Below are 17,302 nucleotides of genomic sequence, written 5' to 3' on the forward strand. Positions count from 1 at the left end.
CGACCACGTTCGACAAAATGGGAATTAATTGTCTCGTCTAACAGTAGGATAAATGATGTAACACTTGCGCTGATTACTTTTGAATTGAACCATTCCATGGGCATGTGACAGATTTTTAATTTTCATTTGACTGTCCCTCATAATTTCCTTTGTTGAATCCTGCCTATTCATCGAATATGGGGTGTCTGGGAAACCTTTCTCAGATCACTAGACAAAAATTCGAGCAAATCGTATTAATGAGTTTTATTGCGAAAAGTAAATGACAATACTTAACTTTGAGAATTGCATAGGAGTGACACAAGCAAAGGCCGTCAATCCGAAATAAACAAGCTTCTTCGGTATAACAATTCTAATACAAGTGAAGTAACGAGCTTTGACACTTCTATTCAGGTTGTTAATCTTGAAGCTCCTTTTCAACAGGGCCGCTACCAGTCGAGCACGGTGCTTCTGTGCTCTTCACATAGGGGCCGCTGCTTTCGCATTGTCGTCCTGGACGGGGGTCGATCAGCGTACGATTGGCTGACGTCTTGTCACACCATCTCTGCTCTATCGCTCCCAAGTGGTGTATCGACCCTTAACTTTACATTGTAACATCCTTATCACATCATTTTCTCATGACACCACCAGGCGGAATCCCATCTTGCAACGAGCAGTTACCATAATTTTTTTGTCTCATCGGCAGGTATGAAATGTAGCTCGTTAACTTACATTGCATATTAAACAATCGTAGTTGGAACCATTTCAATAGTACGTGTCTACAGTGCTACATGTAGGAATGTAAAATGTGTGGTTCTAGGTTGTGCACATCCACGTGCAACCAGTTACACTCATATTTTTTGTACACTCCAAGTGTAAGTAAACTGCATATGCTATGGCACTGTTTTATGTCATCATGTTACAGCCAGTTTAGTTGTACAGATTTTATTTACTGTGTCCTATTTGCTTCTGTCCTTATGTTTCAAGTGCACTTTCCAGTGATGCAATGTAGAGTAAAATAGAGGGAGTTATTCTGAGTCACCTTTGCAGAAATTGCGTCTTTTTTTTATATATATAATAATAATTATTTTATAGCTTTTTTGTCTCTTATATTATGTTTTTTATTTGCTAATGATAAATTTTGTGATACGAAGTTTTTTTGTATTTCATCAAACAGATTAAGTAGCATCCTTGTATGTTACATAAGATCTCAAATTTCCCAATGCTGTGGATGTGCCGATTCAGTATTAGATACCCTTACCTAATGTCGCCTGTAATTTTAGCTCCATGTTACTGTGTAATTTAAATGTTTTAGATTGGGCTATTTCCTAATATCTTCTTCACAGCCTTTACTTCCTTTCATCTGTTTTCTTAACGTTAGGTTGCTCATAAAATTAGTCCTTTCACGTTGTGTATCCTAAATCTCATTTAACTTCTTGTGCCCAGTTTGTTGTTAAGTTATTTTTTCAGAGACACCTGGAGTTTTGTTTTTTCAGCCAGTTGTCTTGGAGTTTTGTTTTTTCAGCCAGTTGTTTTACATTCTGTGTTCTGTCTTCCCTGTCTTGTGCCATTTACAACCAGTCCTAGTCTGGGACCGGTACAGTACTTTGTCAGTTTCACGGAGAAAAAAGGCGTATGTGAATATATGCTATTATTGTGGTGGTGTGCTTGCCACTCCCAGAGGCATTTTAAAGCTATTGCCAGCGGGAATCGGTTACCCCTTCTGTCTGTGTACATAGCACAATCGAATGTGACAACATTTTTCAAAGTGTTTGCACATTGTCTTTGAGGTTGGAGCGTGGGAACCAGCCTGGTTTTTATATCGGTGGATGTGCGAAACAACATCCAGGCTGGTCAGTATTGACCTTTGTCATTAATTTGTGAGATGGATTCGATCTGGGGCCAGCACACCTCTCAGTGCCCCAGAGGTGAGCCCTGTAAATGCTCACCTATCCAGACGGATCACCCCTTCCATATAACTGTCTGGAAAACGTCGGTCTTCTACTCCATATTGTTCTTATTATAGTTTCTATATTTTGATACATTTCCTCATTGCTTCATAATTTCTAGGCTTCCTTTTCTTTTTTATTTGTTTTTTGTTATTATTGGACTTAAAACTTTTCTCACAATTCTTGTGTGTAATATTTCTAGTTTGTGTGAAGGCACTCTGGTGTAACTGCCATGTTGTCGTGCATTATTTTTGCAGTTTCTGATATTCAATTTTTGGCCCATTTCCCTGAATCAACTTTACTACATATTTTAAATTTGTGAACTTTTCTATTCTGTAAAATTTTTGATGCACATTTTGTGTTACTAGTAAATTTGTTTTTTTTTTTTTTTTTTCCACAGAGATTCTTAAACATGTTCTACAGGCTATATCTATTCTTTGCATTTCTGCACCTGCTACATTTTCAGATAGCATAGCAAAATTATGTGCAAATGCCAGGAAGCTTAGTTTAATACTCTGTTTCTTCCTTCGTAATTCTATTGGTAGTACTTCATATTCATTTGATTTTACATTCCTAATTCTGTTTCTTTTTTCCTAATTGTTGTTGTTGTTGTTGTTGTTGTTGTTGCTTCCAGTCTGAAGACTGGTTTGATGCAGCTCCCCACACTAATCTGGCAGACCTCTTCAGCTCAGCATAACTGCCGCAGCTAACATCCAATTGAACCTACTTGCTGTATTTGTGCCTAGGTCTGCTTGTGCAAGTACACACACACACACACACACACACACACACACACACACACACACACACACACACACCCCCCTCACTTCCCTCCATTACCAAATTAATCCCTTGATATCTCAGGATGTGTTCTAGCAACAGATCTCAAGTTAAGTTGTGCCATCAATAGTTTTTTATTTTATTTATTTATTTATTTTTCCCACCGATTTGATTGAACATCACTTCATTAGTTATTTGGCTGACCCACCTAATCTTCAGCATTCTTCTATAGTAACAGATTTCGGAAAATCTCATATAATTAAATTTTCTTCAGACGTAGGAGTCTCAACTTTATATCTGATAATGAAATGATAGAAGATGAAGAAATGAATTAAAATTCGTGCCACGGCCGGGATTTGAACAAGAGTCTCCTTGCTGACTACACAGATGTTAGCCATTACACCACCGCAGCTTGTATCATTGGTGTAGATGAAGTTGAGACTCTTATATCTCAAGGAAAAGTTAACTGTATAAGATCTACAGATCAGCTGAGGACATGAATTGAAATTTGTGTTAAGGGGAGGGTATTGGCTGTGTTATGTGTACTGCTGCGGACATGTCATGGCTAGCACACCTGCCTAGTAACCAAGGAAACCCACGTCAGAGTGCCAGCCGTGGCACAAATTTTAATTCATTCCCAACTTCTATCATTATCGTAAGATTCCAAAGGTCCTGTCTTCTTCTTGTCTGAACTTGTTATTGTCCACATATTGTTTCTGTACAAGGCTAGGCTTGAGACAAATACCGTTAGAGAAAGACTTTAGACACTTAAATTTATATTCCGTATTAATAAATTTCCCTTTTTCAGAAATGTGTGCCTTGTCGTAGACAGTGTACATTTTTCCCCCCTCTGTATTTCAGCCATCATCAGCTTCAGAGTCGATCATTGCACCAAGAGAGAGGACATCAAATAGAATAACCTCTCCAGAATCTCAGAAGAGACACGCTAAAGGTGTTTCTTCAATTTCCTGAGGGTAGCGGAATACACTTCAGAGTTCATATAGAAGACTATTGCCGCAACTTTACCCACTGCGGGTGTGGCTCCGAACCTTTTCTTCAGAGGAGAGCCGATGTGGCACCATTCTGTGGTTTGTCGTTTTGTTTCCGGTTTGGAGGGACGAACCCCCGTTCTGTCACCTGCAATGACGTCCGATAAAAAACTGCCACAGCCGGCCTCGCAATGCGTGAGCTATTCTGCACAGATGGTCCTCTGTCGCTCTTTGTGATCTTCTGTAGGTGGCGAGAAGCCCAGCGGAATTTCCAAAGAAAGTGAGGTTATGGGGAAGACAAAAGATGTTTCACCTCAGAAAGTTTTGGTTGTAGTAGCACTTCTTGCTGAAAATCATTATACACAGCAATAAATTGTTGACAGAATGAGAAAATCACGGAAAACTGTCAGCAGAATCAAACTGTCGGTACAGAGAGGTGGTGAATACAGGCCAAACAGGAAAGGAAAATGTGGGCGTAAAAGAAAAATCAGTCCTAGAACAATGACAGGACTTCCAAACATGGCATAATGAAGCGTAAACTTACTTCTACAGACATGAGCCATCAGCTGAAAGTTTTTGGTGTTGAAGTTTCACCCATGACAGTGAGGGTGAGGCTGTTTGAATGTGGTTTAAAGGCATGCTGACCGAGGAAAAAACAGAAAATCACACCTGCCGTGAAAACCAAAAGCTTGCAATGGGCTAAACTACTTCAGGAGTGGACAAGTGCAGACTGGGCCAAGGTATGGGCAATGATATGGTAAATTAAGTGGGTCTGATCTTCAGATTTAGAAGTTTTGACTTGAAATTGTGATGTTTTATTAATAATGAAGAAATGCACATTTGAATTTGTGACTGTTGAGGTATCCTGTGCTACTATTCCCCACTTTTCTAACTTGCAATTTTGTGCACATGCTTCCGGTATGCTTCAGTGATGAATCTGTATTCACTGTGATGGAAGAAATCAGCCAGTATGTTCATTGCAGACCTGGAGAACAGTTAAAAGCTGACTGTGTGCAGCAATGTGTGAAGCATCCAACTTCCGTTATATTCTGGAGTGTGATATCCGTGAAAGGTCCTCGTAGATTCAACTTTGTTGAAGGGACAATGAGGCAAAAACAATACAGAGAAATCCTTGAAAAGGAACTTTTCCCCCAAATAAATGAGTGGTTTCCTAATAAAGATGCTATTTTTATGCATGATGGGGCACTTTGCCACAAAGCCAAGAGCTTCCAAGTCCATGGAAGAAAAGCCATGATATGAACCCAATTGAAAATTAATGGGCTATTGTCAATCAGAGGATGAGGAAATTTAGAATAACCGCCAAACAAGAACTCACAGAGAAGCTAGAATGTCATGTGAAAAGTGAATAAAAACTATGCTAAACATGACAAAAATGTTGATTAAGAGCAAAGGCATGCATACAAAGTATTGAATGTACAAATATAATCTGTATTTGGATGTAAATGTGTAATAAATGTAAAGTTTTGGAAAAAATGTCTTCAGTCTAATAATTTGATCTCGCCTGGATCTATTTGTATTTCTATGTATTGCGGTGCTCTCTCTTTCTTTGTATTTGTCATGGTGTTCCTCCCCTCCCCAGCTGAAATTCTGGTATTCTTTCCAGCATTTTTTATTAGCTACATATTTTTCTCACTTACCAATTTGGGCTTGCTGAGTTTTGTGCTTGTGTGCATTATAATTTTCACCTAATTGCTTTTTTTATGTGGCCCTTCCCGTACAGCTGAACAGTGTGGTGGCGAGTGCGCTTCGCCACACCCTCGCCAAACCTGACCCTCTGCCGAGTCTGGTGCCCACGTTCGGAACACTGCCTTCGCAGCACCAGCTACAGCGGCAGCAGCAGCTGTCGACGTCGTCGCAGCAGACTTCGGCAATGGCGTCATCGCAGCCGCCGGCAATGCGGGGCGGCCTTAACCGTGCCGAGGGTCCGCTGCTGCACCCGGACCGCGGCCTCTTGTACAGGTCTCGTCCTCTGCTACGTGTCATCTCTCCACATTACCCCAGTGGCATACTTGTAACAGTACCAGATATAACACCAGAGAAAATAACGAAGTTAATAATGTCTGAAGTTACAATTGAAAGATATTCAGCACTCGGTCACTATTTTTAACAAATTAACCTGGTTTCGACACTGCTAGGAGAGGCTTCCTCAGAATTTAAAACAAAGAATGGTCTATATTCTATAACGTGGTCACAGAATTATGACTAAAAACGTATGATAGAGTATAAGTAAGGAATCGTCGTGAAAGACTGGCAGTTGTTGTTGTTGTGGTCTTCAGTCCTGAGACTGGTTTGATGCAGCTCTCCATGCTACTGTATCCTGTGCAAGCTTTTTCATCTCCCAGTACCTACTGCAACCTACATCCTTCTGAATCTGCTTAGTGTATTCATCTCGTGGTCTCCCTCTACGATTTTTACCCTCCACGCTGCCCTCCAATACTAAATTGGTGATCCCTTGATGCCTCAGAACATGCCCTACCAACCGATCCCTTCTTCTGGTCAAGTTGTGCCACAAACTTCTCTTCTCCCCAATCCTATTCAATACTTCCTCATTAGTTACATGATCTACCCATCTAATCTTCAGCATTCTTCTGTAGCACCACATTTCGAAAGCTTCTATTCTCTTCTTGTCTAAACTATTTATCGTCCATGTTTCACTTCCATACATGGCTACACTCCATACGAATACTTTCAGAAATGACTTCCTGACACTTAAATCAATACTGGATGTTAACAAATTTCTCTTCATCAGAAACGCTTTCCTTGCCATTGCCAGTCTACATTTTATATCCTCTCTACTTCGACCATCATCAGTTATTTTGCTCCCCAAATAGCAAAACTCCTTTACTACTTTAAGTGCCTCATTTCCTAATCTAATTCCCTCAGCATCACCCGACTTAATTAGACTACATTCCATTATCCTTGTTTTGCTTTTGTTGATGTTCATCTTATATCCTCCTTTCAAGACACTGTCCATTCCATTCAACTGCTCTTCCAAGTCCTTTGCTGTCTCTGACAGAATTACAATGTCATCGGCGAACCTCAAAGTTTTTATTTCTTCTCCATGAATTTTAATACCTACTCCGAATTTTTCTTTTGTTTCCTTTACTGCTTGCTCAATATACAGATTGAACAACATCGGGGAGAGGCTACAACCCTGTCTTACTCCCTTCCCAACCACTGCTACCCTTTCATGTCCCTCGACTCTTATAACTGCCATCTGGTTTCTGTACAAATTGTAAATAGCCTTTCGCTCCCTGTATTTTACCCCTGCCACCTTTAGAATTTGAAAGAGAGTATTCCAGTCAACATTGTCAAAAGCTTTCTCTAAGTCTACAAATGCCAGAAACGTAGGTTTGCCTTTCCTTAATGTTTCTTCTAGGATAAGTCGTAAGGTCAGTATTGCCTCACGTGTTCCAGTGTTTCTACCGAATCCAAACTGATCTTCCCCGAGGTTGGCTTCTACTAGGTTTTCCATTCGTCTGTAAAGAATTCGTGTTAGTATTTTGCAGCTGTGACTTATTAAGCTGATAGTTCGGTAATTTTCACATCTGTCAACACCTGCTTTCTTTGGGATTGGAATTATTATATTCTTCTTGAAGTCTGAGGGTATTTCGCCTGTTTCATACATCTTGCTCACCAGATGGTAGAGTTTTGTCAGGACTGGCTCTCCCACGGCCGTCAGTAGTTCCAATGGAATATTGTCTACTCCGGGGCCTTGTTTCGACTCAGGTCTTTCAGTGCTCTGTCAAACTCTTCACGCAGTATCGTATCTCCCATTTCATCTTCATCTACATCCTCTTCCATTTCCATAATATTGCCCTCAAGTACATCGCCCTTGTATAGACCCTCTATATACTCCTTCCACCTTTCTGCTTTCCCTTCTTTGCTTAGCACTGGGTTTCCATCTGAGCTCTTGATATTCATACAAGTCGTTCTCTTATCTCCAAAGGTCTCTTTAATTTTCCTGTAGGCGGTATCTATCTTACCCCTAGTGAGATAGGCCTCTACATCTTTACATTTGTCCTCTAGCCATCCCTGCTTAGCCATTTTGCACTTCCTGTCGATCTCATTTTTGAGACGTTTGTATTCCTTTTTGCCTGTTTCACTTACTGCATTTTTATATTTTCTCCTTTCATCAATTAAATTCAATATTTCTTCTGTTACCCAAGGATTTCTACTAGCCCTCGTCTTTTTACCTACTTGATCCTCTGCTGCCTTCACTACTTCATCCCTCAAAGCTACCCATTCTTCTTCTACTGTATTTATTTCCCCCATTCCTGTCAATTGCTCCCTTATGCTCTCCCTGAATCTCTGTACAACCTCTGGTTCTTTTAGTTTATCCAGGTCCCATCTCCTTAAATTCCCACCTTTTTGCAGTTTCTTCAGTTTTAATCTACAGGTCATAACCAATAGATTGTGGTCAGAGTCCACATCTGCCCCTGGAAATGTCTTACAATTTAAAACCTGGTTCCTAAATCTCTGTCTTACCATTATATAATCTATCTGATACCTTTTAGTATCTCCAGGGTTCTTCCATGTATACAACCTTCTTTCATGATTCTTAAACCAAGTGTTAGTTATGATTATATTGTGCTCTGTGCAAGTACTGGCAGTACTTATGTCATTTATAAAATAACAAATATGCCAAAAGGTCATTAGTCACAAAGATAAAGAAAATTGTGATGGTGAGCCACTAAGGGCTGCTCGTTACTTGCATGGTGCAGGTTGCAAAACGGACTAGTCGGAGTAGTCCGTTTTGCAACCTGCACCATGTTGTTGTGGTAGCTCAGTCGGTAGAGCACTTGCTCGTGAAAGTCGAAGGTCCCTAGTTCGAGTCCCGGTCTGGCACACAGTTTTAATCTGCCAGTAAGTTTCACTCAAAAGACTGCTTAGCAGTGGAAAGGTGTTAGGACCAGATGAGATACAGTACCTTTAAGATTCTACAAACGTTATGTGAGAGAACTTGCTCCCCTTCTAACAGTAATTTATCGTAGATTGCTTGAGCAACAAAGGGTACCTAGCGACCGGAAGAAAGCACAGGTCATTCCCATTTTTAAGAAGGGCCATACGACAGATGCGCACAGTTGTTGTCAGTCTGTGGTAGAATTATGGAACACATTTTGTGGTCAACAATTGTGATGTTTTTAGAGATGGACAATCTCCTCTATAAAGTCAACGTGGTTTCTGCAAACAAAGAGCCTGCGAAACTCGGCTACCTCTGTTTCTCCACGAGATCCACAGCACTGTGGGCAACAGTGCTTAGGTTGATGCCGTGTTCCTCGACTTCAGGAAGTCATTTGACACCGTCCCGCACTGCCGTTTAGTGAAAAAATAAGAGCTTATCAAGTATTGGAGCAGCTTTGCAGCTGGATTCAAGACTTCCTTGCTGCTAGAACTGATAAGTGGCGCGGTCTCTGGCAGTTGATCCTGAATGTAAATAAAAGTAACCTGCTGCGCGTGTGTAGAAAAGGAATCCCGTTCTGTAAAAGTACAATATGCATGACAATTTGCTGGGAACAGTGTGTACTGTAAAACATGTAGGTGTAACTATCCAGAGCGATCTTGAGTGGAACAAACACGTAAAGCAAATACTGCGAAAAGCAGTTGCCATGTTCACAGGAAGAATCTTAAACTCATCCACAAAAGAGGTGGTTTACAAGGCACTTGTTTGACCGATTCTTGGGTACTGTTCCTCTATCTGTGATCCCTACCAGGCAGGACTGGTGAAAGAGAGAGAGAAGAGCTAACGAAGAGCGGCGTGTTTTGTCGCATGATCGTGTAGCCGGCGCGAGAGGCTTACGGAGATGCTCAACGAACTTGATTGGCAGACATTACAAGAGATGAGTTGTGCATCAGGAACAGATCTGCTATTGCAACTTGAAGAGAGCACTTTTCAGGAAGCATCGGACAACATATTACTTCCCCCCACATATGTCTCGTGTAATGACCACCGGGAGAAAATTCGAGAAAATGGAGCAAATACAGAGGGTTACCGACAATCAATTTTCCCGTGCGCTATTTGTGAGTGGAACAGGGTTTGAGGCCTCAGTTAGTGGTACAAAAATACCCTCTGCCACACACCATAAGGTAGCTTGCAGAGTATGATGTAGATGGATAGACTGACAGATCAGCTGTTGTGGAATGTGCTTTGCAGCCAGGAAACCACCACATTCATTTTGATAGGACTCTGGTACTGGCAGCCACGAGCAGATACCAAGAAAGGCTGTACAAGAGGCCATAGATATTGTTAAACACCCCAGGAATTTCAGTATGAAGGAGGTGGGTGTGAAATTGAATGACATCTAGAGCCCACTGTCGAAGAAGGTGCTTAAAAGTCTTAGACCGTGGGGTGATAGTAACGGGAGATGACAGCAATTGACGAGGGCCAGTTGTCCCTCGAAAAAGTACTCTGCAGAAGGAGAGGAAACATTGGGTTTTACTGTCGTGGATATCACAACATAATAGTCAGAAATATTTTATTAATTGTGAAATTTCTGGTTGTAAAAATTTACTTTTTACAATTACTTGTCTTTGTTAATGTTATTTTGTTCATAGTAGTCTCCCATTGGACATTATAAATTGTACCAGTGCTTCTTCCAATACCAGAAAACACTTCTGAGACTGACTTACCTTCACGCATTATTTCTGACGGTGTGCTCAGTCTTTGTGCACTACGGAAGCTCAGTGACAGTCCACTCGGAGGACATCACTTATTAATTTTCAACAAACTATTATTCACATTATCGATTCCAGAGTTACTCTATTATGCCGAACTGTAATACTCGTATCGTAGACAGTGTGTAGGTCGACTGCATTCACTCTCGGGAGAACCCGCGGTGACTCGGTCGCTTCCCTTTCACAGCCTGAACCAGCAGGGGCTGTCGATGGGCGCGTCCGTGTTCGGCCCCGCGGGTGAGGCGGCGGCAGTGGCGGCCGCGGCTGCGGCCGTCGGTGGCAGCGGGGGCGGAGCGGCGGGCCCCGAAGACCTGCTTCTGCTGGCGCCGGGGGCGGAGGGCACGGCGGCCGACATGAGCCTCAGCGCGCTCTACCTGCACGAGGTCCACCACCGCCTGGTACGTAAGGCTGCTCACTGCTCGCAATACGGGGTCTATAGAAACGTGCTTCAGGAACTTTACAGGTTTATTCTTGAAATCGACATATTATGAAAATTCATATGAACATGGGTCTGAAAATCCTTTGTTAGGGAAAGGATTTATTCAGGGTGTATAAGCCCCAGGACATCTGGGAAAATCTCTGGAATCTCTTCATCCAGGATGTACCCGAGAATGTCTTACAATTTTGGGAATTTTTCATTATTTTAATTTTCAATTAAACTTCTTTAGTTGTGACAGGCAAGGAAATTGAACAAAGAAAAGGGCAAAATTAGCAGTGTATGCAGCTGGTAACTAGCCTGAGTGAAAATTAAAGTAAGACTGACTGGAATGGTATGAGCTTTGGCCTTACAAAGACTCCCTCTATGATATTGTTCAACTTGATTAATCAATAATAGTTTCCAAATTCTATAGGCCAGAAAGTTTATCTTTTTTGGCTATTAATTTTGTTTGCATATAATTTCTCATGATCAGCATCTATTAAAATATGCAGTACTAATTTATACTAATGCAGTTAGAAATCCTGAGTTTATGACCATGGGATCCATCATATAGTTGTGATTCAGAAAAATCTGGCAGTCAGAAGCGTGTCAAGAAATAACGGAAACCTATGGTAGTTTGGTTATAATTGCTACTGGAAATTTGAACCAGGTCAAATCTTCAATTATGCATACATTTTAAGCTAATTAAGTTTATTGAAAATTGGAAAAATAGTTCTTTAATTTGGAAGTGATCTTCCCTTTCAAATTTATCTATTAGCATGAGACATCCCTACAGCTGGATGGATGAAATATTATAATTGCAATAAATATTGATTGCCATTATTTCTGACAAAACTAATTATCTTGACAGTTCTGATAATTTGTGTGACGTGTGCTTAAAATAGGAAGTTTAACTTTGGAATTTTGAAAAGAAAGTTAGCAAAAAAAAAAAAAAAAAAAAAAAAAAAAAAAAAAAAAAAAAAAAAAAAAATTAATATAGACATTAATACATGAAATAGGAGTGCATATAAAGTAAGGTGGTGGGAGCCAATCTAGTTTGTCACACATAGATCCCTTGACCTTGCATTCCATACTTTGCCTTATGTTGTGGAAAGCTCCCGGTGTTTTGCATGTTTAGTCAAATCCATTTTAAATATGGATCCTCCCAGTGGGTACAGAAGTTGACTAAGCTGAGCGTTTTAAATATCTCAAAAGAAAAAACAACCATCTGTTTCAGATCTGGCAATCAGGTGGGCCACACAATGGGTCTCTACTGACCAATCCACCGGTTTAGAAACTGGTTATCAAGATGCTGATAAACTGTCAGTGTAAAGTGAGCTGGAATGCCACAGTGCATAAGCCAAGATTCTCGGATGACATGTTGCTGTACGTCATCGAGTAACTGAAGGAATTGATGTAAGAGAAATTACGGACAAGTTTGTTCAGCGAGACATTGCATAAAGAAATACAGGCGTATGTGACGATCACGAAAGAGTCTGCCCCACACGCCGAGGCTGAACCTCTGTCGGTGTCTGCCCCGTCTTACTTCGTGAGGGTTTTTGTACTCTCACGAGTGATTTTTATGGTAATTGGAGATCCCGTGCCACACACTTCTGAAATGAGCCCGTCTCTCGAAAGCGTCAGTGAAGTCGTACAGACATTCTCGCACCCGGTAACTGCCTACCGCGGTTCTGTTCGGCATAAAGCTGACGTGCTGCTTCCGTGTTCCTATCTGCTAGGTCATATTTGTAGTGAATACCAGTCACTTCAGACACTGAATAAATAATTGTGTTGTAATTTAAGTTACCCTACAACAGAACAAATGAACGTACTTTCTATTCTGCTCATTCTTAACCCTATAGTTGATGCTGTGTCTCTTGAGTGACTCTGATTTCCCATAGTTATTGCACGAGTGCCAGTCATCATCCCCTTGTCATCCCTCACCTGCCCTTCGTTTTTAACCTTTGTCCCTTCGTTTCCTCCCAGAGGGAATCCACAGTCCTGTTCACCTCTGCATCAGTCTTACAGCTGAACGTGTACTTAAATTGTAGCACTTGCATGTTCTAGTTCGAGAGCGTTATGGACAGTAGCTCACATCCTGATGGAATACCCACTCATCCTGCCCTGTGCCGACCTCAGTCTTCGAAATTCTACACCACTAACGGTGGCAGGTGATGTACGTACAGTTCACAGGGTTCTTCATTTCCTCCAATAAACTCGAGTTTACTCTCAGATATAATGTTTTAAACTGCAGTTTGGGACAAGGGGCGGGGTAGTTGGGGTCAGTGTGCCTCCCACTGAGTACTGGACCTGGGACACTCGACTCTACTTCCCCCGTCAAAGCCCTGTTTTTTTTAAGTACTCTTGTGAGGACAGGTCCCAGAGGTGGGACTGACTTTCTAAATCATCTTTACAGTGATGAAGACAACATCCCAAGTATCACATTTCACTGTCATTCACCTCAGTGGCCCTCTTTTGCAACTAAAAATTTTGGTAATTCTTTTGTTGACTAGAACCTCAAAACTGTCAATAATTTCATTTTATATATTTGTCCAGCCTGCTGCAATAATTATTTCTATAACTTATTCTGCTTGAATTTCATTTTGTTTATAAACCTCACTTCATATAAATCTTCACCTGCATTATTTTGTCAATAGTGTTTCTGGTGTTTCATAAGAGACAAGTGGGGCAGCAATAGAAAAAGACTAAAGATACAGTTTTGGCACGGTTCTGCAAAAGTTCGTATCCATCTCTACTGCAGATCGGCACTGAAACTGCAGTCGCACCGAGGAATTGTCTCTATTTTCTGAGAACACAGCAACAACAGAGAAAGCCTGAGATACTTCGAGGTTGCTAAAGTTGCAATATTTCTCATCACGTTAGTTTGCAGTTTAGCAGAGTCGCAGACAATCGCTGCTAGAAATTCGTGATTCATTCAGTAACGAATAAAAAGGCTGCACCCAAATTTTAGCAGGTGGGAAGTGCCCCCTGCCCATCTAGCTCACTTTGCAGAAAACTATGTGCACTATGTCTGTTTCAAATAGCATCTAAATAGCATCTCAATAGCATCTCAAAACTATTTAGAAACCTATCACCGTGAACATTCATGTAAACGTGACATTATCAAAAATATAACACAAAAATGACTTTGCCTCTGCTCTACTAACGCACAGCACTGGTAAAGGCAAAGTAACTCATCCAGCCCGTAGAATTGACAGGAAAAAATGTAAACGTGGGGAAAATGCACACGTCATTACTATTTTGTTAATTTATATTCTCGACAAACGAGTAAAATCTTCATCAGTGCACACTGTTCTGACAAACTTTCAGCTGAAGACGATAGACTGAATGACCGACGTGGATCTTCTTAGAGTTTCCGTTCATTTATGGTCAATTCTAGCTATGTGCACTGTGTACTAATACAGGACAGGCAAAGTGAATTTTGAGTTAAATTTTTAATGATGTCATGTTTATGTGAATGATGCGCCTGTTACGTCCCGCAGTTTGCTGTAACTCTGCTACAAGTGTCACGTTTCTTAAACGAGTGAGAAATTCTGGAAGCTCGAGAGGAAGAATTCGACAATTATGGATAGGATGGAGAAATATCCGACTGGAAACAGTCTGAAGAAGATTAATATTCAGATACTCTGCAGTCATCTCCAATTTTTTGTCACTAATATTGCTGCTACAGACACCGCTGCTGTAATTACCATCTGCTTCTGTTTAATTTGTCTTAATCTCGTCTTTCGTGCAGAAGAATCTAACAATAAAGCATCATCCAACATGGGGTTAGAAGATTTTTTGGAGAAGATGGGACAATTTACCAGCTAAACAGGCAGGAAAGAAACAAACTAGTATTTCCCCAGTTGCAGCATACCCCTTGCATGCCAGCATACTTCACACTTTTCAATACAAAAGTGAATTTCATGTGAGACTGCTCGAGAACTCACCTCCGGGATTTTTTTAAAATTCTCTCTCTCCTTTTTTTAAGGAAAATTATGCTTCCTTTCAACATAATTTTAAAATTTGAGATCTGTCAAAGAACTGAAGTAAAGCTTTTTACGCGCAAAAGGCTTCAAAGTAGCTGGACTTCAAAAATAGAACCCTTTTCTGTGCTAGAAGACACGGGAAAAAGATGTGACATTTGTACGGTCGATTGCCTGTGTAAGCTGTCACAGAAGTAACTCCATCTGATATTTTAGGCAGTGGAAAGTTGCGCAATAGTGTTACAATTTGGAGAGATGAGCATTACCTCGGTGTTGTACTGGGTGCGTAAAGTTGATTCCGTTGGTGAAGTTGAGGATTGTTTTGGGAAGTTTCCCACGTTCATCTAATCATACATTGGTTTTGGACTACGCTTTACTTAATGAGCCCACAAAAAAGGTAGCGTTCGAAACAGATTTTGTTCAACTTCAGTTAAGCCAAATCTCAATAAAAAATACGAGTCATGAAAGTAATACAACAAATCTATTACTGTGAAAAGATGCAAAATTTTATAAGCTGAGTGTTACTGATTACATCAAAGTTGAATAGGCCTTTTTTAAAAGTTTATCCCCCTGTTCTCCTTTTCAGAGTCATGCATGTATGGCATTTTTCTTGATGTCCAGCAGGATTCTCTAATACTTTCTTTTTTTTCCTATTTGGCTTGCCAGACTTAGAAAATAACGACAGGATGAATGTTATATCTTGAGTATGGAAGAAAATTTATTTCAGTTTACCTCTTTGTGTCGTGAGTTTCCACAATTGTGCAAACTAAGATCAAAGGATTAAATGGACAAAAATCAAATACTACATGTGTCTGATTTTTTTCCGATTCAAAACAAAGAAAAAATATGGAATATTCTACACATTATGTTCAAGGGAGAGAGCAGCAAAATAGTATTTTCTTTTAATACCTCATTTATTGCGTCATATGTTTCCATAATGTCACTCATATTTGAGATCTGCTGCAGTAGACATAAATCTCAAAGCTGTAATTGTTGAGAAAACTAGAATAAATTTTTGCATAACTGTGTCTTCTTTCTCAATGTTAGGATAAAGTAATACCAACAAGTTCATCTATATCTACATGGCTTCTCTGCAATTAACGTTTAAGTTCATCGGACCACTTTCAGTCTATTTTTTCTGCCATTCCATTCTCAGTCAGCACGGGAAAAAAGGAACACTTAAATCTTTCCGTGTGAGCTCTGATTTCTCTTGTTTGATTACGATGATGATTTCTTCCTATGTAGGTGGACATCAGCAAAATACTTTCACATTCATAGGAGGAAGTTAGTGATCAAAATTTCACAAAAAGATCGTGCCGCACTGAAATATGGCTCTGGTTTGATGATAGCCAACCTAGCCCCTGTAACTCTCTCTCCCCTATTTCATGATAATACAAAATAAGCTCCCCTTCTATGAACTTTCTTTGATCTCCTCTATCAATCTTATCTGGTAAGGATCCCATACTGCATGGGAATATTATAGAAGAAGACGGACAAGTGTAGAGTAGGCAGTCCTTTTAGTAGCCAAGTTGTATGATCTAAGTGTTCTGCCAATAAAACAGTCATTTATTCGCCTCCCCTACAACACTTCCTGTGCGACAATTCCAATTTAAGTTGTAGTAATAGTAATCTCTACATTTTTAGTCGAACTGACAGCCTTCAGATTTGCGCGACTTATTATGTAACAGTAAAAGTTATTAAGAGTTCATTTAGAGAAAGTTTATGTAATCAGGTATGAATGTAATATTTTCTTAAGCAGAGTTTCCTGGTTATATTTATCTTTCAATTTTAGCTGTTCCCTGGCCCAGCATTTCGTTTTCTTTTTCCCCTTTCACACAGTGCTAAGCTCAGTGTGAGAAATGCTCTGTCTGCACCGGTGGCCATTTCAATTAGTGTCGGAATACTTTCCCACACGACACGCGAATAGAGAGAGCTGCTTCGAAATTGAGGTTCAGTTTGATAAACTCTATACAGAGGTCATAGAGTAACACAAAAATTGCCGTCAAGCGTTCTAAATGAGTATCGAAGAGCACTTCTTACAAACGGACCAGTGTAGTGTTCATTCGTATGCCCGCAGGTGCACCAGGGAGGTCGACTAGAGGCGGCAGTCGGTGTCGGCGGTGGAGGTGGGGGACCGGCCTCCGGCACGGTGGGGGTGGGGGCCGGAGAAGGTTACCAGCAGAGCAGCGCGCCCGACCTCTGGACGACGCACTCCCCACGCAGCGTCGAGACCACCCCGCTGCTGGACCCGGGCAGTCGCGGGCACCTCCACGGCCACGGACCTCCTTCGTAGTACCGGGTATGGCGAACGTCACCAGTTTCCCGCCACCGGCTTCCTCTTCCGTGCCGAGGTCCTCACCTCAGAATAGCACTCGCACCGCACGTCTTCTACAACTCCCTCTAACACCATTGAAATTATTTCTTGATGTCTTAACACAAGTACTATCATCATTTTGTTTCTTCTTTTCCGTATTTCCACGTGGTCTTTGCTTCACCAATTCTACAGAG

At 40.9% G+C, this 17,302-nt stretch overlaps 1 protein-coding gene across 2 annotated transcripts in view; it reads left to right on the top strand.

Annotated features, from left to right (window-relative positions):
• The window catches only part of LOC124553612 (autophagy-related protein 9A), a 142,363-nt gene that overhangs the window by 110,372 nt on the left and 14,689 nt on the right, over nt 1-17,302 (top strand). For both annotated transcript variants that reach the window (XM_047127466.1, XM_047127467.1), the window contains exons 13-15: nt 5,436-5,674; nt 10,578-10,788; nt 16,872-17,093. In XM_047127466.1, the coding sequence (XP_046983422.1) occupies nt 5,436-5,674; nt 10,578-10,788; nt 16,872-17,087 (666 nt within the window). In that variant the 3' untranslated portion in view covers nt 17,088-17,093. The remainder of the gene's footprint in view (nt 1-5,435; nt 5,675-10,577; nt 10,789-16,871; nt 17,094-17,302) is intronic.

The sequence above is a fragment of the Schistocerca americana genome, chromosome 11 (assembly GCF_021461395.2).
Source record: "Schistocerca americana isolate TAMUIC-IGC-003095 chromosome 11, iqSchAmer2.1, whole genome shotgun sequence".
Lineage (NCBI taxonomy): Eukaryota > Metazoa > Arthropoda > Insecta > Orthoptera > Acrididae > Schistocerca > Schistocerca americana.